This window comes from Amblyomma mixtum, chromosome 2, assembly GCF_055824585.1.
Source record: "Amblyomma mixtum isolate Tamu chromosome 2, ASM5582458v1, whole genome shotgun sequence".
NCBI lineage: Eukaryota > Metazoa > Arthropoda > Arachnida > Ixodida > Ixodidae > Amblyomma > Amblyomma mixtum.
Window position 1 is genome coordinate 296,389,266 of NC_143013.1, and position 27,088 is coordinate 296,416,353.

At 43.4% G+C, this 27,088-nt stretch overlaps 2 protein-coding genes and 1 long non-coding RNA gene across 5 annotated transcripts in view; 2 read left to right on the forward strand and 1 right to left on the reverse strand.

Moving 5' to 3' along the window:
* Positions 1–2,321: 2,321 nt before the first annotated feature.
* On the forward strand, positions 2,322–6,277 carry LOC149364592 (uncharacterized). Its single transcript, XR_016288625.1, has 4 exons — positions 2,322–2,653; positions 2,979–3,047; positions 3,560–3,624; positions 6,162–6,277. It is a non-coding gene; the product is annotated as an uncharacterized LOC149364592 (long non-coding RNA).
* A 4,267-nt stretch (positions 6,278–10,544) lies between these two features.
* DNAlig4 (DNA ligase 4) lies at positions 10,545–16,200 on the reverse strand. The gene is made up of 2 exons (XM_089574542.1): positions 14,932–16,200; positions 10,545–14,231 (listed from the first exon to the last, which is right to left on the reverse strand). Exons 1-2 carry the CDS (start codon positions 15,846–15,848, stop codon positions 12,458–12,460), a joined length of 2,691 nt encoding a protein of 896 aa, XP_089430668.1. The 5' UTR covers positions 15,849–16,200; the 3' UTR covers positions 10,545–12,457.
* A 104-nt stretch (positions 16,201–16,304) lies between these two features.
* Positions 16,305–27,088, forward strand: part of LOC149364594 (nonsense-mediated mRNA decay factor SMG8) — a 30,997-nt gene continuing 20,213 nt past the window's right edge. Inside the window, exons 1-10 of one of the 3 annotated variants that reach the window (XM_089574544.1) lie at positions 16,305–16,388; positions 16,544–16,670; positions 18,236–18,274; positions 18,403–18,525; positions 19,572–19,655; positions 20,477–20,544; positions 22,004–22,175; positions 22,956–23,044; positions 24,668–24,810; positions 26,743–26,894. In XM_089574544.1, the coding sequence (XP_089430670.1) occupies positions 16,312–16,388; positions 16,544–16,670; positions 18,236–18,274; positions 18,403–18,525; positions 19,572–19,655; positions 20,477–20,544; positions 22,004–22,175; positions 22,956–23,044; positions 24,668–24,810; positions 26,743–26,894 (1,074 nt within the window). In that variant the 5' untranslated portion in view covers positions 16,305–16,311. Of the gene's footprint in view, positions 16,389–16,543; positions 16,671–18,235; positions 18,275–18,402; positions 18,526–19,571; positions 19,656–20,476; positions 20,545–22,003; positions 22,176–22,955; positions 23,045–24,667; positions 24,811–26,742; positions 26,895–27,088 lie in introns of those variants that run through there. The other 2 variants (XM_089574545.1, XM_089574546.1) reach the window with 2 other exon arrangements.

The following is a 27,088-nucleotide window of genomic DNA, read 5'->3' on the forward strand; positions in this document are numbered from 1 at the left end:
CAGCGACGTGTTATCAAAACAGAAAAAAAATTAGTTCTACTAGGCGAAAATAAAAAAAAAGCGAAAAGGGCCTGCAGTATGCTTAAATAAATAAATAAAATAAATAATTAAAATAAACCACCATACCTTGACGACGTTGCCTACGGAAACCCAGGGATGAAATACAAGGCTGCAACAGCTGAAACCATAAATTAAACGCAGGCTTCTGTCCTGCGCCTTCTCACAGCACAGCGAGCGCTCAAACTACGCGTTACACCCTCGTAACGATCCTGGGAGTTTTATTTTCTTGTGACTAAGTGTGGGGATAAGACTGCTTGGAGCCAGGCGGGAAGGTGAACGTGCTCAGGTACGTGCGGTGGCGCGCTGCATCCATGGTGCGGCAGACCGCGCATGCGGCACAGTCCAGCGTGGGAGTCGAGATCAAGGCACGATTAATCCAGTGGGAAAGAGTCAATATAACCACGCGAACACTGCACAAACTATACCGCTGCGGCAGGATGGCTGCGCGGTGGCGAAGTTGGTAGAGCAGGCTAATCCATGGGCACTCGCAGAAAGAGAGTGGTGGGTCTCGGAAGGTCCTTCCCGCCTCAGACCGTAGTAGACGGCCACGCTGCCACCACCAACGTGCTGCAGTCGTCGGTGGCGCTGAGGAATGCAGGGTGCGTGCGAGGAGTCACCTATTACCACGAACTCCGCTGCCACGAACGCCGCCTCGAACAGCGGCATCAGTAGGGCCGTGGAGCTGCGCAAAGGACTTGCGATGCGCAGCCGCGGCATCAGTTCCAAAAGGAATGGTGTGGGCACGCCGAGGTGCGCGGGAAAACTTCTGCGAATCCGTAGCTACGAAGTCCACGACAGCCCAGTTGGCGCAGTGACGAGAGCAAGAACTGCCGCGCGCTGGGGCTTGTGCTCGAACATCTGGGGCAGCGCGAATAAGCGTGCGCAAAATGGCGTCCGTCCAGCGAGGAAGCCGGGCGAGCGACGGGAGGCCATTACCGCACTTCTGCTAGACAGCGGCGCAGCGAGGAGTGCCGATAGTCGGAGACGCCTGGAGGGACCACCACACAATTTTGAAGTTGGGCGCAAGCTGGGAAAACGCTAGAAGACGGGAAAGATGTTGACCGCCGCTGCCGGCGGCGCGATGAAAATGCAGACCGCCGCCGCCTGCCTGCAGCATGGAGCCGACGGCCCACGTGCGAGAAACGCATGCACCGAGAGAGATGCGGGGTTAACCGCTTCCTTCGGCTGTTCTAATGAAACTGCCGTTTCATCTCTGAAAACGACGAGTGCAAGAGCAAAACCTTCTTTCCCCTCAGCTTGTGGCGCGAAGGAGAGAGAAAAGAGAGCGCGAGCAGTCGATTTTTATTTCTTGTTGAAAATCATTGGTCCCAAAACGTTATGCCCAGTTACATTTCTGGGACGAAAATGCATTAACTCGCTTTTGTTGCTGCTTAACACTCCAGAAAAAACGTTTCTAGACCTTTAGTGGGAGCACTGCCTTTTTGCTTGTGTTTCTATGTCATGCCTCTATGGTCTGGAAACGTTTGATAAACGTTGTACTGGGACTGGGACATTCCATCCTTTTTTGGAGTTTCTGAGGAGGTTTTGTGTTTGTTGGGCAAATATCTACACAGTACCAAGATTTATTACAATGAAAAAAAAAAGGTTCTGAGTCCTTGCGACACTTACGGCCAAGTGAAATGTGCCGTGTGAATTACTTCTGCTTATATGCATTGCTTACAAGGTGAGTTATTATTGAGAAAGTTGGCTTAGAATTGAAGAAAGCATATCAGTTTGAGTAGTTTAAGCACACCTCAGTCAACCACGGATATCCGTGGTAGGTCCGAGTAAGGTCCGAATCTCCAGTGCCAGGCTGGGATGTCCATAGGGCATGCCTACGTATGTCCATATTCGGATATACGCATCGGAGATTCTGTGTATGTACGAGGGACGTTCGTTTTTGGATGGCTGGCGGACATCCGCCGGCGGATGTCCGAGGAGTATCCGTAAACATCCCTCTTGGGATGTGAGCTTACATGGCATATATAATTTGTTTTCCCTCAGACGAACATTTTGAAACAAATTCTATTTTGCCAATGCCAAAATTCACACAATCACATTTCTACCACCAACTAGTTTAATATTCAGATTGATTAAGATCACTCAACTATGGTGTTGATGTTAAAGAACCAGAATTAAACGAATCGCTTGGCTTTCTGGCGCCAGTGCTCATAATTAACGCCCTTTTATCCTGCAGCACTCCTTCGAGGTAACCGAGGCATGTAGCCATGCATGCTGCCTTCCTTGAAAAGAAACCCTAATAAACTCCTACCAGGGGCCGCGGCAGAGCGGTAAGCCTAAAAGTCAACCCAATCCAATCTATCAGCCAAGCCAATATTTGTGGCGCGATGGTCTCGTTGGTTTTCGTCGCGTGGTGCTCCTTTCGACCTTTACTTTTGCTGCAATGTGCGGTTTGTTCGCTCTGTGGTTGCTTGGCTGTGATACAAATGTGTTGTGTCATCTACGCGCTCGAAAAGACGTTCGTTTGATTCTGAAGCTCTCGTGAAAAAGCTCCGGTGTCTCCTGACCCCTTGCCGAGACATGCTTTGTTGCTTTGGATGAAAGAAGCGGCCATGGTGTTAACACTTGCGAGGTAAGTAACTGTGCTTGAAAATTACTTTCAGGGTGTTGCTGTGGGATGACTAAACCGCATTAACGCAGTTGTACTCTGTTGCGCTACTTGTTTGCCACGGAGTGGAAATTGCAAGCACTATGCATTAGCTGCCGCAAACGCGTTTCTCGTGTTTGTGAAAAAAAGTTGAGACGGTGTGTAGTTGCATGGTGTGAATCTTAAGGCAATTGCGCGTAGGTTCATAATTACGATAAAACAGAATGCACGAAAAGCATAGTGCCAGGACGGTGTTAGTTTTTCAGTGCTTCGCGACTTAGTTTTTCTTACTTTTCTGTTGCCTTTGCAGTGTGGATGTGACCCGGCTACCGAGTGTATTGGTGCCTACATTAATTATGCCAAGCCGTGGAAAGCACAGGTAGGTTGAAAATGTCATATAAAAGTTGTGCATACTTCCACAGCTTATCCATTTTTTTATTAGGCTTGCCAAATGGAAGTCTCCAACCATCCACTCACTACACAGTACTTTGCACTGTGCAGTAGCATTGTTTAGGACAGCTTAACTGTTGTTAAATTTGCGAGCTTCAGTCACATTTTTCACTTACTTCCCAATCACTGAGTGCAATGAGCTCTTGCAGTGCTTTGGTATAACTTTGCCAAACATGTTATGCCCACAGGGCTCAATGCTGAGCCAGATAGCAGGACCATATATGACACCCCTAGAGCCACATGTTCCTGGATTGTGACCAGACCTCTCTTCCTTACTCCTGTGCAGCTGTGGATCATCAAATATGCTGTCAGTGCCCTGATGCGTGATTCATCAGTGAACCCTGTGGGCATTGTAGTTTCGACAGAGATTGTGTTTTGCTGCATCGTTGACAACGTGCAGTATAAGGTGCTCTCTCGTACTTTATTTTCTTGTCCATACAGTGTAGATGTGACTGACCTAAGCTAGCAGCTATATAGTACCTGCAGCTTACAGCAGCAACCTTCAGGTAAGTTTGAACTACAGTGCAAGTTTGACCCTGTCACATAATGGATACTTTCCTTCTGTTTGATCTGTGCAGCGGAGGGTATCTAGCTATACTGCAGTGTACTTGTACAATAATGGATAAAAATTTGTGCGATGAGAGTTCTTTGTGAAACATTTTCTCTGTGCTGTTAGCCAGAGCAATTTAATCAAAAGCCTAGAATCAGGAGGAGACATGGATACTCGATCTTATTGAACAAATTTCAGCTGACTGCCTGGCGAGGCAATGCAAAAATAAATATTTTCGGAAAATCGACATCCAGCAAACTTTTCTCTATGAGTGTACCTTGTGCCCAACCTAAGTCATTAGCTAGCTTGCAACGATGTGGTAAGGATCCCCACTCTTACACTTGAATTTTTTTGACCATCAGTGTGGAAGTGACTGCCTGTGGGAGTAGCTGTGGTGTCTTGCAATGTAAAAGACAAAAGAGCTACTACTGGGGCGAGTTGGAAATACATACTTGAAGGAATTGGTGAGCGCTATAGAAACACTGAAAAGGGACAAACGCACAGGACGAAGCGCTTTCTAACTACTGTTTAATCTCAGAAGAAACATGACTATATACACACATTTGACGACAAGAATGAAGGAAAAACAGGTAAAAACTATGCGCGCTTACAACAGCCGAAGATTACTGTTCTTGAGGGAGGTTAATTCTGTTCCCCCTAACATCACTGAAGGGGAGCTGACGCATTGCTTATCTGGTTTGGTTTGGAGCAATGTGCATTGCAAAAGCTTTGATAATTTCTCGTTCCCGTCTGTTTCTAGCCCTACCTATTACCTTGGTGTTTTTAAGCAAGGGTATGCATTTACAGTGTGCGAAATGAGGTGCCAGATTCCCGGATTTCACAAGTTGTTCACTTGATTTTTCGTGTTCCCGGAGCCTCTTGTTAAGGCATCTTCCCGTTTGCCCTGCGTAAGTTTGTTGGCAGCTGAGCGGAATGCTGTAAATGACGTTTTCGTCACACTTTACATAGGTGTTTTCGTGTTTGATGTTGCACCCTGGTTTCTTTTTGTGGTCTTCATTCTCGTTGACCTTTTTACACATTCCAATGAGCTTATTGGGAGCTGAAAAAACCACCTGGACTCCGTACTTGTTAGCTGCCCTCCTTATTCTGTGGGAGATATTGTGAACATACGGCATCACGGCAGAGCGTCCCTCGTAGCTCATTTTCTTAGTTTTGTGGGACCCAGTAACTTCTCTTAGTAAGCTTTCAGCAGTACAGCAAAGTAACTGCTCCGGATAACCGCTCTCCTTCAATTGGGAGGCCTGTTGGTCTACGCTGTGAATTATCGAGTGGGGGCAAGATTTTTTTATAGCTGGTTTCAGGCAAGATGTAGCTACAGCTCGCTTTACAATTCTGGAATGACTGATAATTCACAGCGTAGACCAACAGGTCTCCCGATTGAAGGAGAGCGGTTACCCGTAGCAGTTACATTGCTGTACTGCTGAAAGCTTACTAAGAGAAGTTACTGGGTCCCACAAAACTAAGAAAACGAGCTACGAGGGACACCCTGCTGTGATGCCGTATGTTCACAATATCTCCCACAGAATAAGGAGGACAGCTAACAAGTACGGAGTCCAGGTGGTTTTTTCAGCTCCCAATAAGCTCATTGGAATGTGTAAAAAGGTCAACGAGAATGAAGACCACAAAAAGAAACCTGGGTGCAACATCAAACACGAAAACACCTACGTAAAGTCTGACGAAAACGTCATTTACAGCATTCCGTTCAGCTGCCAACTAACTTACTTAGGGCAAACAGGAAGATGCCTTAAGAGGCTCCGGGAACACAAAAGGTCATGCGAACAACTTGTGAAATCCGGGAATCTGGCACCTCATTTCGCACACTGTAAATGCATACCCTTGCTAAAAAACACCAAGGTAATAGGTAGGGCTAGAAACTGACGGGAACGAGAAATTATCGAAAATTTTGCAATGCACGTTGCTCCAGATAAGCAATGCGTCAGCTCCCCTTCAGTGATGTTAGGGGGAACAGAATTAACCTACCTCAAGAATAGTAATCTTCGGCTGTTGTAAGCTCGCATAGTTTTTACCTGTTTTTCCTTCATTCTTGTCAGCGCGTGTGTTCCTCCCTCTTCTGTGTATGATATGAAGTCAAATGTGTTTATTTAGTCATGTTTCTTCTGAGATTAAACAGTTGTCCTGTGTGTTCATCCCTTTTCAGTGTTTTTATAGCGCTCACCAATTCCTTCAAGCTTGCAATGTACACGCATTTTTCATGAACTGGTACAAAGCTTTGCAGTGGGGCATTTGTTTTTGCAGTTTTTTTGGAACAGCAAAATATTTTGTATTGCAAGAAATATTCTCACCTCTGTTGCTTACAACTTACTAGTTGTTCAAGATGTAAACATGCTTTCGGAGCTGCAGGTGACTAATTTACTTGGCACGGTGGAGTTACTGCATACAACTGAATGATGTCTGTCAAATTAGCTTGCTTTAATGACATATTCTGAACTTAATGGTTACTGTTTTCTGCAGAAGACGTCCCCGGCTTGTCTACAAATTCGTCATGGTCTCTACAGTATCCTTCCTGCTGCTGTGTATGGCCGGCTTGATGAATTCCTCATGAAGACTGAAGACGGCATTTATGTCATAATAAAATCATCCCATTTTGGTCGATTGCTTTACAGATTCATGCAGATTACATACAGCAAGGTGTATGTCCGATTTCAGACACTCTGCGGGCTTTTAATAAGCCCAGTGGCCCTGGGAGGTGCACTGATTGGTGATTGTAGTTCTGGCTTGCCTCATAATGGTGAAGAATGCATTACCTGCAAATATCCTCAAAAGATCCGCCGGCGGATATCCGAGATGGATATCTGTCGGCAGTCTAAATAATTATATTTGTACCTCCGTCGGAGGTCCGTGCGAGAGCCGTTGGACGTCGGCGGATCTCCCACGGATATCCGTATATCCAGTAAAGGACATACCTCGGACGTCCATTGAATGTACACTGGTTGACGTACAAACAAGGAATGAAAACATGGGAAATGAGCTGCAACCAATCAATTTATTTCCTGGCTGAAGCACTGTACACAGGAAGAAATGAATCATTATTAGTATGGCTTCAATGCAAAGCAATAGTGCAATTAAATAAGAAATTCAAAAGACAAGCCAGTTATGAAAGTTGTTCACGTGCCATCATGTCTATGCTATTATAACTGGTACGCTAATCTCAAAAAGACGTTCAATCTCATAGGTAAATGAATGCATCTTAAAGGGGGGGGGGGGGGGGGGGGGGAGTATACACCATTGCCACGCCATCTAGCATGACCTACTGACGGAATTAAGTATTCCCACAGAACACCAATGCAGTACACCAATTGTTTGTAATGTCTTTTCTGTCACCCATGCTTTCTAACACAAAATGTGCGTGGATTCAGGCAAGGCAGCTTGAGAGAAGTGTTACAAAACAATTAAGGATTCTGAACCTGCTGGCCACCTTTTTGATGTTAATTGTGGAATATACTGTGGGCTTAGGGCGCAACTGCAGTTAGCTTCGGTGCATAGGGCACACGTCGTGAAGTTTTCATCTTGCCTTAATAGTAGAATGAAACATTGGTCACTGACCATGTCGAACACGTTGATTGACATTTCAGAACCCTAACAGGTTGCTCGTTCAAAATGAAGGACCGGTCATGACAAAGCAGCTCCTTAACTAATCAGGGCAATGACTTTGCATAAGCCTGGTGAAGGTTTCCCTTCGTTCTGATGACTGTCTTCGGAATCATCTATGTTATAAAGGATTCCAGGTGCAGCCACACTTACAAATTTCTTTCAGTGGCAAAGATTTCCAAACTCTCTCAAGCAATTTCACGCCCTGGTTGTGCATGTTCTGCCACAGCAGCTGTTCGATTCCTGCCGACATCACTGCGATGCTCTTTCAGCCGCCTGGGTATGTTTCTAGTTGTCTCCCCCGATGTAGACCGAGTTAATCGTTGCAAGGCAAACGATTCCAGGGAACTTCGAACGAGGCAGAGCATCTTTAACATTTGCAAAATCCCCGCGCAATATACTAGTTAGCACGTTGGCAATATTCACCAAGTGCGTTTTGAAAACTCCTGCCATTCGTTTGGAATGTACAGGGTCGTCAACTCTTAGTACGAACACGCGCGTGGCCTCACTCTGGAGGGCCACTGCGCACGACACGGCCGCGCATCGAAGCGAAGTGGTAGATGACGTGAAGCACCACGTCCAGGTCCAACTTCCCCACGTTGTAATGAATTCTCATTATTAACTTGCATATATCCTCTGCGCAAATCAGGTTGAATGCCGAAACGAATGAGCGCACATATGCCTACTCGCAAAACTCATAAATTACGCGAAATGAAAGCGTATTCATGTCGAATTATAACAAGATTTTCCGGAGAAAGCTGGAGCGTCTTCGAAGGCACTGCACAAGCGCGAGCACCCAAACAACGCAAGCACACACGAGTCCTTTCACAACGACTCAAGAGATCACAACGCGTCACGCAAAAGCCGAGGTCACATATACACGGTGAGAATGATGCCAAACGCCTGCATGACCATAGGGAACTTTACCACACCACCTAAAATCGAAGCGCGACCCCGACATCATACGATCAGGCGTTGACAGGGGCCGATCAAACAAGCAAACGATGCAAAAACGGCGGCCCAAATCTCGTCCGCCAACAATAAACGAAGCCAAGGCAATCCATGGGTGAAAATAACGCTTTGGGCCGGCTTTTCGTTATTTCCACCGGGTAGCAATAACGCTTTGGCTTGGATTTCCGTTATTCTCACCCGGTCGCAATAACGCCGGCCCTTGAAGCAGAAAAGCCACAAGCCGCAAGGCCGACCGGAGATCGCGCCAAAGCCATCGTTGAAAACGGGAATGGCGGGAATTCGCTTTTGATTCAGTACGCATTAAATAATTACTGCTCTAAACTGTTTAGGCAACGTTTAGCAGTCTTGAGTGTCCGCAATGAAATACTTAGCTCCAGATGAATTATTAAATGGCGATGAGAATAGTTTCAGAAATTGCTTATTTTGACATCTAAAAGGTGTATTCGATAATTCGTTCTATATTTATTCAGAAACTTGTAAATTCGGGTATTATCGAAATAGAATGGAGAAAACGAGCTCTGCAGTTGTCTGCAGTACTGCCAGGACATGCATTTTTTACCTACTAATTTTTGTGAGAACAGCTCCTGGAGAAAATCACAGTAGGTGAAGCAGTGCATTGTAAAACTGTCAGTGTACTTCATAAAATGTAGCATCCCCACAATAACCTCCTTGAATGCTACAGGTTTCCACTGAATGAAAAATAAGACGATTCCTTTCACATGCTTCAGAGCAGCGTTACTTCAGAGGTAACTTACATTTCTGTCCTTGACCTTATATATTCTTACCATTAACAACAATAGATGGCTTCCAGAATTCATTAACTGAATTATTATGGTTTATGTGGGTTTAACGTCCCAAAGCGACTCAGGCTATGAGAGACGCTGTAGTGAAGGGCTCCGGGAATTTCGACCACCTGGGGTTCTTTAACGTGCGCTGACATTGCACAGTACACGGGCTTCTTGAATTTCGCCTCCATAGAAATTCGACCGCCGCGGCCGGGATCGAACCCGCGTCTTTCGGGTCAGCAGCCGAGCACCATAACCACTAGGCCACCGCGGCGGACCTATAACACTGTTCGTAGATGATTGCACACTTCATAGGCTTCATTTAATTATAATTACATCACTTCATTATCCAGGTACTGACAACGTTGTTGTGAGGTGTAATAAGTTGCAGATGCTTAACAATAGTAAATTTTACGCTCGCAGGCTTGTTGTTATGTATGCAGTACTAACACCCAATGGTATATTCTGCGGAGTCAAGCTTTTCTTCATGTAACTGTGTTTGATATTGCTTTTTCATCAAACCCTTATTTGTTCTTTTTTAAGCAGCAGGACGTTGGTGCCGACATAGCACACAATTCAATTTAGCTAGATACCTTCATGCACAAAAATACAACTGCTTTGTTTGAACAGCCTTGCCTAATGATACTTTTTCATAAAATGTATAGTGCTTTCATTTGCAATATACACAAACACAGGCTGGACCTCTAACTCCGCTCTACATATTTCCTGCAGACCACCACTGCAAGGTTGGTCTTTCAACTGACCAGTGTACATACATGCAGCCCAACCCTGAGAACGCAAATACACACTGCACCATAAGATCTTATGCAACATGCCCTGAATGAAACGAGCATGAAATATTTCTTTGACATTGTGTTCCATAAACTTTTGGTGGTGGCTGTATACAAGTGACAGTACCTGTTCTAGAGAGATAGTGGCAGCCTTACAGGATGAGAAGAAATGATTAACGCAGTGGGTAAAATACATGGATTTGCATTGATTTCGGTCAAGTTACATTAACTAGTTGTAGCATGTACTGAACATGATAAAAGCTAGCTGGAAGGTTAGGTCAGATGCATCCTTAATGGCTCTGTAAATAATGCAGTTGCTGGCAATCACGTGAGCTTCACAAGAGAAAGGCAACAGCAAAGAATTTATATATTAGAGAACGACAGAGGCTGCTTCTGAGCAGTGTGCTACAGACAGAATGAGGTAGGGCAAAGCATCCAGCAAACTTTCCAACACACCTACTCTGTGCACTAACAAGTGTATTTGAATCAAGTGTTTGCACAACTGCTGCTAGTTTGTGAAAGTGTGGCAATAGGCAAACCTAGCTCATTATTTTATAGTGCACGCATATAGGCAAATATCCAAGAAATGCACTGATCCACAGTGAGCCCTTAGCTCTAAAAGCGCAACTTGAAGAATGACGGTGCAGGGCTGTTCCCACTAAATCTATACAAACAGAAAAGGGACCAAATATTTCCACTCCCAGAACAATAAATTTTTTTTATTTCATGGCAGCAAAACTGCAATAGCTGAACAATAAAAGGCAAATCATTTCATTCATCATTGCATAATTCATTATAGTGCTAAACACTCATAAAATCCTTCTAAAGAGCAAGATGCAGGTGTAAAAACTGCCCTAAAGCTTGCGAAATATATTCTTCACAGACTAGTCGGTAGACAACACAAAGATAACTTCCAGCAAGCACCATGAATACTCCTTGAGTCTTCAGACACAAGAAATATAATAAAGAAAATGACAGCAACTCAACTTTGTGACAAATACATACTTTCATATATGGTTGGTTGGTTTATGGGGTTTAACGTCCCAAAGCGACTAAGGCTATGAGAGACGCCGTAGTGGAGGGCTCCGGAAATTTCGACCACCTGGGGTTCTTTAACGTGCACTGACATCGCACAGTACACGGGCCTCTAGAATTTCTCCTCCAAAGAAATTCTAGCCGCTGTGGCCGGGATCGAACCCGCGTCTTTTGGGTCAGCAGCCGAGCACCATAACCGCTGAGCCACCGCGGCGGCCTTATACTTTCATATATATACAAGCATTCCAAAGTTGTGATGCCTACAGGGACTGCATATAGTGAATGGTACATGGTGGTGCTTGCATATGTTGCCAAAAGATCATGGCTGGAGACGAGCTACGGAAAATGGCTTTATGACGGGGTGAGACTTGTTTTGTCAAAAAAATTGGTTTTTAGGTTTCGCAACCTTCTGATGGAGCATATGCTTTCTTTAGATTTCAGAAAATATACTGCTCTTGGGTATCTGCCACTTCAAAAATGCCTTTTCGATCCTTCTTCAGTTTCACGACGAGTGGAAAAGCGAGTTTTGGAGGCTTCATTTGCATTTTATAAGCAACAGCATTTTTCGATGTTTATGTACCTTTTTCTCAGAGACTATACGGCTTAAGCCCTCAATATTTTCCACAGATTTCTATCAATGCCTTTTACTTGACTGGGACTAGAATAACTTAAGTCGATTTGCATTTTTATGACAAAAAAAAAACATTAAATGGTGGCAATTTTACTGTACCGACAAAGAAAAAACATAATAAATATATTCCTTGTTCATTTTGCGATGTTTTAGTCCCAGCTGTGTGGTGTAACTGTTTCTACCTTTGTACAAAATTTCAAGACTCTGCATCTAGGAGATATTAAGAAAAAGGTACTTATTAGGAAAAATAAAAAACAAATAAATACGCCAAAATTTTGATCTTCTTTTGAGCTGTAATGCAAGCTGCCTCCGTTTAGAAGATTGCTAGCAAGTTTCATAACCACTGATTTTATGACTAGTCAAGAGACAATTTTTGAAAACCTTTTTCAAAGTCTCACCCCCCTCTAAATGTATACAGGTGCAGTCAAAAGTAAATGGAAGGCAATATCCACGAAAAAATTTAATCATTGGCCCCCCAATTCATGCATCCTTGAATACATATGTGCAGCCTAATTGTGATTTTGCGAACTGCACTGTGCACCAACAAGCACGGACCATTATGCTTTAGATTTAAAGAAATTAAATTTTTTTGACAAAGTCGCCTTCCATTTACTTTTGACGGCGAGTGTACTTATTTATAGCATGTCCAGTCGCACTTACACGCGCTATGCTGTCATGCGCTCTGCTGTCGTGCTCTCATTAGCATCGCTAGCAGAAATAAACTTGTTTACACGTACAGCAAGCCTTTGTGCACGCTATTACTTCGATAAGTGTTTTGTATATGCTGGACAAACTCATTGCACAGTTCAAATAAAGCTTCCAACATAAATGGAGGGCCACTTGTGTACAGAATGTTCTATTCTCAGAGTAGCAGGCCAGGGCCATGTTACCACCGGCCGACCTCTCCACATTTCCCTCATTAAAATTCCTTTCTCTCTCTCTCTCTCAGTGAAGGGGCAATTTTCCTGTGTGGATACATTTGTCGATCCATTCGCTACCTACTTCCAATGCTTCATTCAGGTCATCTCCTGAAATATCAGCCTCATCACCTCTGGTGCCATCTTGGACTTTGCCACCGTGAAGTTTAATGATTAGTTTGTTTAGTTCACTATCGTCAGACAACCTAAATGTACAGTTTCTAAAGAGACCCCACATCGGACGAGAAATGAAGTTCTCCTGTTCGAACTTGAAAATAAACTCTGGTAAGTTAGCGACACAACTCCACTTCTCCTTTGGAATGGCTGCGAAGAGGTCTTTCAGGGAGTATGGCGTGACTGGCGTGGTGTAACTGTCACCATACTCATCATACAAGTTCTTTAACCGCTCCTCAGTTTCAGCACTTGGGCACCACAAGTCTGCTGGTTGCCATGGCCTAAGCTCACTGCTGTCAAGTTGTGCAAGAAATCTGTCTGCCTTAACAACATCCCATTTTCTTGTGTCCATGATACCGCGCACTCTGAAGTTGACCTTTTCTGCGACAACACAAAAAGTTTCTTTGCTTGGGTTTTGAACAACACTGCCTCCAACTTCTGCTACCTTGACTTCCAGCTGTTGCTTTTTTTCTTTAGAGCTCATTAGAATGCACAATTCTTTTCCTTTCAGTATATCACCCTTTTTTACAACACCAGATAAATCAGCCGGCTGAAAATGTGCCCCTATAGACCCCTTGGCAGAGGCTCCAATGCGTCTCTTTTTTGCAGGCGATCCTCCGTCTTCCTCATCAAGGCTAACCATAGCAGTGGCAAGCTTTCCACCAGCAGCCTTCTCCAATTCACAAAGCTCCGCATAGGACAGCACATCATGCCACGGTTTGTCATGACGAATAAGAGCCACACGAGGAAACCGCAGTGTTATTCCTGTCCTGAACTGACTGCTGCGAACAAGTTCTGAAGCCTTGATCTGGAGCACCACAGAGTCACATGGTTCAAGGTACAAGTCTGGTTTCTCTTTCAGGCCCTGGGCTAACACTACTTTCTCCGGAGGTCTTTTGGGGTCAAACACTTTCCACTTTGAAGCTAGCTGAGCCAACAGCTCATCCAGTTCTTGCAAGCTGTACCCTGAGCCCACCTTTGCCACTGACCAAAATGACTGAGGCACCCCATCGTCATCACAATCCCCACTAGCAACGCCTAAAAGGAAGTGAGATACAATGCCACTCCGGCGCCCTTCTCCAAAGTATCCTCCAAGAATGAGCATGTCGAGATCTGAAACTAAGTTGTCGACATACTCTGGCTTCAGTTTTAGCCAGCCTGCTTTTCTCGCATTGGGCTTGTAGATGGACGTTACTTTCTTGAGGACAATACCTTCCTCTTGGTTCTCAATCGCCTGGTTCAGAAAGCGAACTGCGTCCTCTCGAGTAGAACCCTTCTGCCTTCTAGAGATCTGTATTCTACCGGGAACTTCTACCACAGCCTTTTCAAGAAGCTCTACACGTTTACGAAGAGGCATATTTGTAGTGACTTGACCATTCAGGAGAAGAATATCAAAGGCAACAAAACATGGTTGCAGTGATGAGTTTTCAGTCAGGCTTTTCACATCTACATGAGAACCTTTTGACACAAAATGCTCATGTCTTGGATCAAACCCAATCACTTCTCCATCTAAAATGCAGCTCTGAACATCGCTTTGAAAAGAGCCAGCTATGTACTGTGTCAACGAGCCTTCATCAGCAGTAGTTCCAAAACCAGAGCTGTAGTCATGGCTACGCCGTGTGAAGTATCTGCAATGAAAAAAGCAATATATAAGGCTTACCAAGTACAAACAGTGATGTGAAATCTTTAAAGACAGTGATAAAGTTACTTATAGGATTAAGCAAAACGGTATGTCTGGAAAAGGTATCTTCAGAGCTCACAGGTGCACGACAATCATTTATTACAGTTAAAAAATTTGTTCAATACGAGGGGGCACCAAATGTGCAACTTCCTGCGATTAAATTTTTCAAGCGCGATTTATATCAGTGGAATTATTAGTGATCAAAGAAAGACTCAGCACCTTTGAGGCTTTCAATCTCCGTTCTATACTTGTACTGTGGACCCAAAGATGTGAGATGGATGAAGTATTCCATCAGACTGCTGTCTTCTTCGTACTGTCTTTTTGTGCTGACGGTTTTCTAAGGTGTCTAACCAACTAGACGAACTAGCCAAGCAAGACCCTTTCCTGCACAGCTGTGCCAGGCATTTCATATGTTGCAGATAATTACCACAGAAACCTTTATAAAACAAGTACTGTCAACATAACTACGATTCCTGCAGGAAACTGAAGATCACGGTGCTGAAAAACTATGACAATTCATATGCCACTACTTGCTTTCGCTTCATTGTTACACCACCCGAGAAAGAAGAGAGGAATTCAGTTGGTGTGGACCTAACAGTTGAACCCAGTCACATATCTCGATTTGATGAACCGTGAAGTAAACACACCTGAACTCACTGCCATCCTTGTGAACTTGCAGGCGTTCACCATCGAATTTAGTTTCGGAGAAGAAAGGCTCGCGATTCAAGCGACGCTCCACGGTGCGCGGCTCCGCTCGCTCAGCCAGCATCGGCCGCACGGCACTAAATAACGAAACCTGAATTTCGTGCTGCCGGACTTTTGGGTCTTTCAGCTCTCGACACACCTTCGAAAGGCTACTGGTAACGTCAAACACGTCATGCGCATCCGGGTGATAGCAGGAAAGAATGGTCTGTTCACTCATATGCATCTTCATATCCTTGAGAATCATTCGCACAAGCCACTTCTGTTCTGAAGCCGAAGTATGGCGTAGCAGCGTGCACAATGTATCCTTAATTCGCTGCTTGCCTTCCATTCCGCCTTGCGCGTGGGCATTGGAAATCTCGTCCAGATACCCATTGACGGCGGCGATCGTAAGTGACCCTTTGGTCGGGCAGCGATTTCGAAGTACCAAGTAGGCGACGTTTGCGAAGTCGCCAGCCTCTGCTTTGGCCACCTTTGGCGCTCTGTAAAGCAACAGCTTTTGAGCGTCGGGACTGTCTTTGCCTAGAGCGAGCACTTCGATGTAGAGCTTGGCCAGAGTAGTTTCCTTGATTCCATAGGCAGGTCGGTCTCTGTCGAGATGTGGCAGCAAAAGTCGCATCGCGGGGAAGAACGTGTCGTCGGTTGCAGCTTGAACTCCATTCGCGGCGTGAAGTTTGCCGTGAAACTCGCGCCAGTAAGTGATGAACTTCTCCAGCAAGTTGCGCTTCTCACTCCTGTCCTGCTTGCCACATATTTTTTCGCACAGCTTGCACAGGTCGCCGAAAGGCACTTTGTCGGCAACTGTTTCGGGAAGGCGGGCACTTTGTCGACAGGTTGGTGGATCCACCCCTGATGGATCCATCCTTGATGCACAAAAGACACCCACGAGAGGTTCTCTGAGGGAAGAACTTGTGAAGTTTTGGGACTGACGGTAACGGCTAGCTCCAATGAAATCGCAGTGGTTTATCAACGAAAGGGATTCAAGAAAAGCTTAAAAATTCCAAGTGCATGTTTACGCTGGGTTGACTCCCAGCATGATGGTATATGGGACTCTAAAAACAAAAAAATTGCAAAACACTACTGACGTTACTTGTACTTTATACATGGCAGATTGCTTTCGACGAGTTTGTATGAACACAGGAAAGCCGGAACCACCACCACCATCACTGCAAGAGGCAAAACAGGCGCGCGCGCGAAGAATGAGAGCAGTCACTCGTCTCTTGGCTTGTCTTGGATCTGCTCGGCTTCTTCTAGCTCTGAGCTGGCTACTTAGGTGGCCACTTTAAGGCGATGTAATCCACTACAAGCCACAGGAGAATTTAAAGATGGCGCCGTCCTCAAAGGGTTCGAAGCCACCGCCGTACGGACACCGCTTTTCTGTATCAAATATTGAGGATATTCTGTAAGTGATCATCGCCCAACTCAACGCAATGTTTTCATTACTTCTTGTGGTGATGTATGCTAGTATTTGGCTGCGACTTTATGGTTCACGCAGTGCATCGGCGTTGCAAGTTGATAATGCGCACTTAAGATCATCGATGCCTTCGTTTTCTTCAGGCCGGATTTGACCACAGCCCTGAAAGAAAAAGTCTGCATTGTTTCTTTTATTGGGAAAACTACGCTGAAAGGCAATAGCGTCAAATCAAGCCTTATCGACGACGTTTTAGGCAATAACATCCTTGAGGTAAGAAGCGGATTTCGAGACCAGAAACTTGCATCAACGCTTATATTATTTCAGAATGTTTATGGAAGTATTGGTGCAGTTTTACTATGTTTTTGAGCAGTGATAGTATTGAGCATGTGCAATTCACAGCCGCAGCTTGTAGTTGTAGCAGCGCAAGTAACAACAGTGACAGTTGCGTAAATAAAAACGATGGGTGTAAGGATCATAGAAAGGCTTTCATCACGTACATTAAAAAACGTCTTTAATGTGCAGAAGGGTGGGTAAAAGTCTCTGGCCTATTACTCTAGACAGTGGAAGAGGGAAGGGGAAAAGACAAAGCGGAAGAAAATGAAAATGAGAGGCCTGTGAACATGTGCCTGTTCTCAACAGACGTGCACGGACAGCGATTTTTAAAGTCAATTAAGTAATCATTCTTGTCTCATAGTTCTATTAGCGAAGCAGTTACTTCCTTATTGAAGTGAATATTTTGAGTTCGCCAATACGACGTAAAGAAAAATGAACGTGCTGACTTCAACAAGCTGCACTAGACAGGCCTTAATCAGGGATTAGTTTGTATCCTAACCTATATAATCGTAATAGGCTACAAGAAGTAGATGCACCACATTGATCTGACCATGTTTTTTGTGCACTATAATGTTGGAATAAAATATGAGCAATTTTTATGAGCGAGAATCTACAGTCATTCAAATTTTACATTCACATGGGGGAACTCGAGGCAAGATTAAGGTTTTGACATGAGTTCTGCCTGGTGCATGTTTAGTGACTGGTTGTGCACTGACTCTTTTGACTAAAGCAGCAACTGGTAGAAAGCGTTTGGGTTTAATTCAGGCCCATTGATATAACAGAACCTGCTTCTACTGAGCAGCTGGATGCATACTTCATTCGATATTACATATAGTTCAATTTAGTTGGACCTTTATATAATGATTTTATGGCAACATTCTTTACGCATGTGTTCATCATAACCTTGTGCTCCAGTGACCAGGTTACAAAGCGGAAGAATACAAAACCATGGTGTACACAGCACTAAACATGCTCTTGCACATGTGCACCAAGCTTCCATGCTTTTAAATTCAAGAGATGCATGGTGTCAAATATAGATGCAGTATAAATTACTGTATAAACTAAACAAGGACAAAGTTTATTTGAATCAATTCTTGTTCCCCCTCAAGTTCGAATTGCGAATGTATTCAAGCTGTGTATTCAAGATCAAATACATTGCTTATGCATTCGAGAGTCAACTGTAGTTAGCTACTTTCGAACAAAGGTTTTTCAGCAGTGCCAAACTTTGAAGTAGTTTGAAAAGATTGAAAGTTTTCGAGTAGTCCTAGTCTTATTGCTTCAAAGCCTGAATTGAATAAATCTTGTATGATTTGATGTTTATGAGTGTCAAACTTTTACTCAAACGTTGTTCATATCTAGTGGGAGATCAGGTAGAAAGTTATTGCTTGAAATGCCCTGTGGGAAAAACTACAGGGACAGTTTTGAGACTTACGTTTAAGGCAGCTGTTGCTTGTAATTGAAGACTTCTTTTTTTTCTTCTTCTTTATCTGCACAATATTCAGCCCGAGCTGGGAGTTGAGGATGACATTGGAAATGAAGACGTAAGTATGCACAGCTCTAATTTTTCTTAATTTCTGCTACTGTTTCACTGCTGAATTGCAGTGAATAGTTTGGGGCATTCGCATTGATTTTTCTCCATAACTTTATATTATTGTGCTGTTTTCTTCAGTTCAAGATTGAAGGCTTCTACCACAGGGAAACAAGAGTTATTTTTCTCTACTGTATTGGAATGTTTGACTCAGCCTGTCTTGTTCAAACATGCCAAAGGCTGGAAGAAGAACTTCAGGAAAAAGTAAGCTGAAATTAATGTTGGTTTTCTCCTGTTATTTTCAACGTTGGTCATTTGTCACAGTACAAGCAACGCACCACTTAGCAAGCAAAGTCTGGCATGTTTTAAAAGAGAGGGCTGTGCCTTCTTGCTGCCCTGCAGCATGATATGAGCTTATTGAACTTCTGGTAATGTGTCAGAAAGATATTTTTATAGAGGTTATTAATATTAAAAGTGTGATAAAATACTACTCAATTACTGTAAGGCGTCATTATTGCTAATTATGAGGCAGCTTATTCTGTATGTGTCCTGTATGATAATAGCTAGCATGTACTTTCTAAAAATGCTAGTGTGAACTACTCTTTAGATGTACTGTTTCAGGTTTCATACTTTTTGTTTCATCAGGGTGACAGCGGGGCTCTGTGTAAACAGCCACTTATGAGTGTGGAGCTGTCAGCATTGCCCTGATTACTGCGTCATGGAAGTCCACTGTAAAGCTGAGACAGTCATAAATATCAGAAGCCTCATGCTGGTGCATTAATTTCTAGGAGCCTACAAGTTCATATGTGACAAGAGTCTTGCATGTTGCATGCAAATTTGCATTGTATGGGACCCCAAAGAAGGGTCCCATACAATGTACAGTGTATTTGTAAATAAGTTTAAATTTTCGTTCCAGTATGTTGAACAGGTCGCAGCTGTGCTGTTTCAGTTTTCAACTTGACAACTTTTATACATTTATATTTGTTGGAAGCTTGATTTGCCCGACTTTTTGAAAGGAGCTCACTGGGAGACCATACTTCCATTTGGCCTCTGTACACAGTATTCTGTCAGTATGCAGTGTGGAAGTGACTTTGATGAGAGCTCTGTTGAAAATTTCTTAATTGTACAACACTTTTGTGTGCCTTGACTTTATTAACCAGTGAGTGCAATGTAGTATTAATCCACAAGACATGCATGCATAGTTTCATATTGAATGCTGCATTTCATATGTGGCAGTATATGTGGTGTTGCAGCAGATCTACTTCAGGGTCTTGTGGTAAAGTGACACATATTTGCTGCTTGCGTTGCAGAGCTTCCTAGAAGTCTGGAACGATCTTCACTGCACAGTTGCACAGACAATGTTGTATCTTTTCCATCTTTCGCACCTTGTTGTGGTGAGTCCTTTGCTGACACCTTATGTGACATTGTGTAACAACAATGAAAGACCTCTGTGTAAATACTACTGTATGCCTGAGTTTCTTTTGACTGGTATCTTCTGGCTACCATGTTTAAATACCCTCCTGTCATTTCCTTGTACTACTGCTTTACTAGGATAGCAGTAATCACTTCCATAATGTATATTTGTAATCCTTTTTTTATATGTGAAAACAGTGCCATAAAACTTAGTGTTATTTATATTTTTTATTTATACAGAATACCCCTAAAGGCCCTCGAGAGGGTATTACATAGGGGGGGGGGGGGGGGGGGCACAGGCAATTGAACAGAATAAAACAAAACCGCTAATATAAAACAACAAAAGCACAAATAAGACACTTTGCATGACATAAATAAGCAAAAGAATCAAAAGAATGGCAGTGCGGCAAAGAACGAAGATTACTGCAGTATTAAAATTATGCAAACAGAACACTAATGCAATGAATCATTTTAGTAACATACCCTGCAAAAAAGGAACCCATGAACAAATAAAATAACATTGTATGTGAAGAGTTAAGCAGTAGTTATTGAAGATATAAGATTAAAATATTTATGCATGTGCTGACCACATGATAGGTTAAAAAAATGTCTCGACAGAAGCCAGATTATTTTGGCTGATCTTTTATATGTCCCTAGGATTTTATATGTCTGTCGGCCTTCTTTTCCTATTGGAATGTTCCGCAGTTTATGTTATGAATGTTTTTGCCCATTGAGACAACACTGCTCCACCTTTATTTGTTTTTTATTAAGGCATCTGTCTCCATGTCACTTCATTTTTCAGGTTGTCCATCCAACTTCAACACTTGATGTAAGTTATGTGCACCTCTTTCGAACATTGGACAACGTCAGGTTAGCATATGTCGTTTATTCATCCAATGTAGGGATAATTATGTGATGAAAAATGTTGAGAATTGAGATGTAAGAATAAGAATTTCTTTTATTGGTAAAAGCAATGTTTTCATGTCAGTGTGAGTAGTAATCCGCACTTTATTATGCAGGACTAGGAGGAGCTATTCTTTGGATTTAGTGAAAGATGCCTTCAGAGTTACGTGCTCGTAGTGGGCTTTTTGTATGAGAGCAGTTGAGGAAACCACTAATCCGGCATGTTTTTAACCAATGGCATATAATAAGGAACATAAATTAAGTTTGTTTTAGGAAGAAACAACACACTAGCATTTCTGCCAGATGCAAATATATGTGCGCAGTATAAAAGGGAACTTTTTTTTGGCATGCAACCAACAATTGCTTCTCAACTGGAAGTGACAGCACAGTTTGTGTTCTCAGGGGCTTTTCTCTGAGCAAGTGAACCCTGTAATACTTTACCAAGTTTAAAGCAAAACTAAGGATATATATTTAATTCTTAAGTACTAACTAAGCGCTTGTTTTCAAATTGCTTGTACAGGGTCCGTAAAAAGTTCCAAGGCCACAGGGTTTGCTTTTGAGCAGCATAGTCGGGCTGTTGAGATACCCTCGAAGCTCAAAATATCTGTAGAGAATAGAAGAAGGATCGTTCTACCATCTGAGAACCTCGATAGCTCTATCGGAATATTAAGTGCCAGGATATACCGATGAAAAGCGGACCATGTGGCCTGGGAACTTTTGACGGACCCTGTACATGTGCACAGCACTTATTGCTTGGTGAAAGCTACCAGGAGGTTCTTAATTTCAGGCAGTTGTGGTAATTAAGAGGATGATGTTTTTTTAAGCAATGAATCTATTTTTATAATATGTGCTCTAGACTTTGACAAAAAAAAAATGGGCTATAGCGCAGTATTTCCTCATTTAGCTTGGCAGATGGTGTCACTGTTTTATGTCAGCTGTATGAAAGGGTGGATGTACTGCTTTTTCCATACACTTTGAAGGATATACTAAAATTTTTTAAAAGATACTATTCACATGTGTCCTCACAGATACATTGAATGAAAACTATGGAGGAAGCAGCAGTAATTTTTTGAACGCATACCGAATCTCTTTAATATGGTAGTTATGAAATATTAGTTGCGATTATTTCCTGTTGCTGAATTCAGAGCATTTTGTCTATTACTGTGTCAAAGAAGTGTTGGGCACTGTGGTTCAAAATGTGGCTTTCAGAGGTCCTAATGCAGTCACCTTGAACACATCTGAGTGAAGAACGGGAGTACCTCTTTTGATGTACCTTCCTTGTATAACTTAATAGTGACAGCATTCTATATCCTTACTAACCTTTCAAGCTATACCTATGTTTGGCTGATCCTTTCACAGTTCTGTCACAGCTTATAAATCAATGACTGTGTGGCTTTTGTTGGCAATTTCTGCACATACTTTTCAGGGTGAACTGCCAGCAAGATGTAAGTGATGCACTGAAGACATGTCCAGTGTCTGCAGAGTGGATTCAAAATGGTCGCCCTTGTTCGCCGAGGGTTCTCTTTGTGTTCCTGACTTGTCCTTTAGAGGGAACCAACTCTGAGCTGCTTGATGTCAGGGTGAAGACTAAGCCATCGGTGAGTCAGCCACTGCTAATAGTTCACTGACATTGCTTATAAAAAAGCAAAATCTGTGCGAAAAGTGAGCGACTTACTATATAGACAGCAACTGCTTATTCTTGGCCATGAACTGTACTTAAAGAAGCTTTTACTATCGTGTGGTGAGAAAAGTGTTGTGCGAATAAAGCTTTGTCACTGTTTCGTGCCATCAGCTATTAGTAATTATGTGCACTGTGTGACATATACTTTGTTTGTCTGGTCATAACTGCTGACATGTGCAGGTGGCATATATTAACAGTTATGTGCCACATTATGTGCTGCAGCATGTACTTAAGGCATACCAGGTGTAATAGCCTTAGTGTTGTCACAAGTGCAGCTTATTACCAAGGTCACGTCCTTTCTGATTTGATTCATGAATGTTTGGGTTGGGAGTGGTCAAATGTTGATGACAACTTACTTTCCCATTTTTAGACAGTGATAGCAAGGCCAGATGTATCAGGCGAAAAGCACTGTTTGTCGGCGCTCCGATATACGTTGTTTTCCTTCTAAATGCTAAGTATTATCTCCTTCAAGGTGTCTGTGCAGCTTTTGGGCAACTGTTGACTTGTTGAATGGCATTGTACGCTCAATATCCACTAGAATTGCACGGGGCTGTTGCCTTGTTAGCCGCTCGTATTTATGTCTCTGACTTTCACTACAAATTTAGACCTGTGAATTTCGCATATAAAGGTGCCCCATCAACTGCTGTGAAGTTATTTTTGTGCGTGTGCCCTGAAATGCCATTGCTTCCTCTTGCAGAAGTTGTCTCCCATCAAGAAGCTAGAGCATTCTTTGGAAGACCAAGTTTATAGAATCCTCAGAAAAAGCAGAGTCATCACAAACATCAGGTGAGTCAAGGACTCAAGCAGAGTTGTTGTGTTATTCATGCAAGGCTATGCATTTCTCATCCTATTAGGGCATGAGAAGCTCCTCACTGCAGTGGTCCAGTAGCTATGAGTATGAAATCATGGAGATAGGTTTCGGGTCATTGTGACTATATTTTAGTGAAGGTTTAACATAAACGTGCCTGTTTACTGAGACTTGATGATGTTGATTTCTGTACATGTCGCAAAGAAAGCGGCATTAAAAAGTGGTCTGGAGCCTTCCACTGTGGCGTCTCTCAGGAGATAAAAGCATATTTCTTCTTCAGGCCATGTGAATACTTCTTGAAATTAATTAATTAATGAAGCCATTACATGGCATGACCACACTGTGGGATATAAGTGAGACTGTGGTGGCGGGGCTCAAAATTAATTTTGACTGTGCAGTCCTTCAACAAGTGCCGAAATCTCCATAGAGTTTCTTACTATTACCTAGAGGGAAAGCTGGCAGCCCGTCTATGGGAGTTTGCATGGCGACCCCTCGAGGCCACTTCAGCCACCATGGGCGCTCAAAGCATCATGGGGCGGTGAGCTACTTGTTGCGGAACTGCAACTTTTGGCCAAAAAATAATAAAAAAATAAAGCTGTTTGATAACTACAAACGTCCTAACATTCAATATCTTGTCTAATGATTGCAACAAACGAGCAGAAAAGCATTTAAGTGCAAAGTTTGCCCAAAATAAGAGACGACTCGCTCTCCTATTGGCCGAGTATTGAACACTATAAAAACTAATATTTCGTAATTAACACGCGCACTTTTAAAAGTAACTATGTTTCCAAAAAAAAATTTGTTGCTTAAACACTATAAAAGGGTTTTTAATGGCATTTCGGAAAAGTGAAACCTTTTATTGGCGTCGTGTGTCGTCGCGTTTTCACTACTATGGGTTTTGCCCACTGCGTTCGCGCCAAAGTCGTCTGCGCACACATGAACAGCGTTTTCGGAATTAAACGTTTTAGTAGTGCCACTCCATGTTCCCGAAAAATTACGACTGTGCCGCAACAAGTAGCTCACCACCCCATGATGCTTTGAGCGTCCATGGTGGCTGAAGTGCAGCGCCGCCAGCTTTCCCTCTAGGTAATAGTAAGAAACTCTATGGAAATCTCGGTACATATATGTTATTGCATTTCACTACTACTGAAATGTGACTGCCATAATCAGGCTTAAACCCATGACCTGACGCCCCATAGCAGAATGCCACATGTGCTGTGTCACCCCATTGGGTGAACTGCTTGTTATTTCAAAAATGAAACCTTGCCCAGTTGTTTTCTTGGTTGTTTCATATGACTAAATTATGCATAAACCCTCGAATGTGTTGCATGCTTTGTGTTGCACTGGCTTTAACTTTCCCTTTTATTTGTAGATAACTTGCTTTCTTTACCGAGGAGGCTCATTATTTTTCTATTTGCATCAAGTATAACAGGTGCACATACATTATGAATGTACTGGCAGGTATAGGTGATTTTGTTTTGTTTGTCGTATTGAGTACACCATTCTTGTTATGATGTACGATGATGATTTGAAAGATGGAGCTGCTCTGCTTTCTTTGTGACAAATTAAGCTGATGCACCATGTGGTTTGGCATCTTCCAGTGGAAACTCACTTTTTGCCGTGCCTGCCAACCAGGAGTTTGTCTACGTGCGAACGGCAAGCTCTGTCCGTGAAGATATGGTTGACTTCTTTCTGCAGAAACTCAAAAACTTCTGTTCACCTGACTATGATGAGGCACTTTCAGGTGAGAGCACAGCTTGTTGATATTGCCAGCAAAAGGGGCTTTTCTTTGTGGTTGTTGACTGGCTGCACCTGCAGCAGGTTTCCAGGAGGCTTTCTTGATTAGCTACTGCCATCACAATTTTAGATGAGAACAGATCTGGAGGGCTAAACAAATTCTGTGTACTTCTAGTAAGAGTTATGCTTAACTAAGCTGATACAGACCTCTTGTCCTTAGCACGGCTGAGCAGTGATTTCTTTTAGTTAGTGGGGCATCGCAGCTTCTGTGCCGTCTAATTTATTTTTCTGCACTTTACGTTGTTGCTTATGTGTAAGTCCACAAGATGCAGAAGGGCTTACTGTGATGATTTTATGTGGAGTGAAGTCAGTGGCCCCTTGACAACCGAATTTATCCTATTTTTAACCTTTTTACTATTAATACTATTCTTTTAACCAAAACGGTGCTGAACTGATCCATCGCGGTTATGTTTACTAGTAGCTGCTTGGAACAACTGTGGCAAAAGCCAGTGTGGAGGTAGCTCAGGTACCGTGATTCTCCAAATTGCTATGTCAAGGGACAAGAGTGGTGGCACAAATACAGTACTGTCTTCATGATTATTGATTTTTTTTTTGTATGAAAATGGGGTTAAGTTAAAGACGAGTAGTATATATGGTTCCTTTTACTAGAGCAGGCCTCTTTATTAAAGGGACAGTGAGGAGAGCACTATTAATATTTTTTTTTATAGCACAATCCGATAGTTCGGCATGTCATGGCTTTGTTGCCACTTGGCCGGCAGCGAAAGATGCATTTATTTCTAAGAAATTTGGATTCGAAGTTGAAAAAGTTTTTCCCACCGCTCTGATTCAAACTTGGGATTCTCCTATGACGACACAGGACTAAGTGACGTGAAACATGACGTGAACATGACGTGACGCAGGCTCCGTGATTTCTGGCGGCCAGCAGTGCGGCCTAGCAGCAGCCGAAAAGAAAGCTACTGCCGGCCGCACGTTGAAGGCATCTATCGGCTATTGCGGCCGTCGCTACAGTCGCTTTGCTTACGTTTGCACTGGCGTTTTGCCAGCGTTACGATGGATCTCGTTCTCAAAGTCGTCAACGAAGTTCTCGCAAATAGACACCTTTAGCATACCGTGTACCTTGTTACTGCTAGCGGAATACCGGGAGCCAGCCTCACGCCGGTGAGCAGGCGCTGATTGGTCCCGATGCTTCAGGCGCGCGCGTAGCTGCCGGGCACGTGGCGCCATCTGGCGATGTCAAGGAGATTTGCGCATGCATTGGCTGCGCCTCAGTGATTTGTGGCTCCTCGTGTTCTAGTGTTGCTAGAACCGTTGGTTCTGGCAACACTGTTTTGTCCTATGACGTCATCACTCTTGTACTTGCGAGTTTGGCCTGTGGCGGCGATACCTGTATTTTGGTTCTTGCTCTTTTCTACGTTACAAGAGCTTTGTTGTCAGTATGAGTGGTGTTTTTGTAATCAGGAGCTGGTATTCTCTCGATACAAGCCAACTTCAATTTCACCTCAGTGTCCCTTTAAGAGCTGGATTCTTCGTATTTGTTTGCTTTGGTTTGGCTTGGGTTATGGGGTTTAACGTCCCAAAGCGACTAAGGCTATGAGAGACGCCGTAGTGGAGGGCTCCGGAAATTTCGACCACCTGGGGTTCTTTAACGTGCACTGACATCGCACAGTACACGGGCCTGTAGAATTTCTCCTCCAAAGAAATTCTAGCCGCCGCGGCCGGGATCGAACCCGCGTCTTTTGGGTCAGCAGCCGAGCACCATAGCCACTGAGCCACCGCGGCGGCTTGTTTGCTTTGGCATGTAAGCATTACAGATTATGCCCTTGCAAGCTCTAAAGAAAGTGCAGGTGTCAACGCCGGGCATTATGAGCCACTGAACATTGCTGTTAATATGCGGTTTTGTGTTGGCACTCACTTGCAGAGGACTTCCTCTCGCTTTCACTGGGTGGTGCTGACGAGGCCTCCTCGCAGGAGCATTCTTTCCCGGCCTTCCTTTTGCAGCACATTGAGTTGGCTCTGTCCAAGGGCTTTGATGACAACGTGGGCAGGCACCCAGTGCCTGCTGATTTTGAGGTTGGTGTATTACCAGTGCTGTTAGAGCTTCAGCACTGAAGTTATGTTCAGTCAAGCAAGTTTTATTGGCTAACCAGAGTGCCATGAAAACATACTTCACATGGCATGATAATGTCATATTTAGGAATTGAGAGAGGCCACAATGTTCCTTTGCTTATATGGTTGCTGTTTGCCAGCTCTTGTTTCATTCTGGT

Bases quoted from the DNA above. Each gene is read 5' to 3' on its own strand.
- DNAlig4 (XM_089574542.1), bottom strand. From the start codon at position 15,848: ATGGATCCATCAGGGGTGGATCCACCAACCTGTCGACAAAGTGCCCGC. The intron at 14,232-14,931 runs GTGTGTTTACTT...TTTTCATTGCAG, and splicing joins AAGGATGGCAGTGAGTTCAG to ATACTTCACACGGCGTAGCC.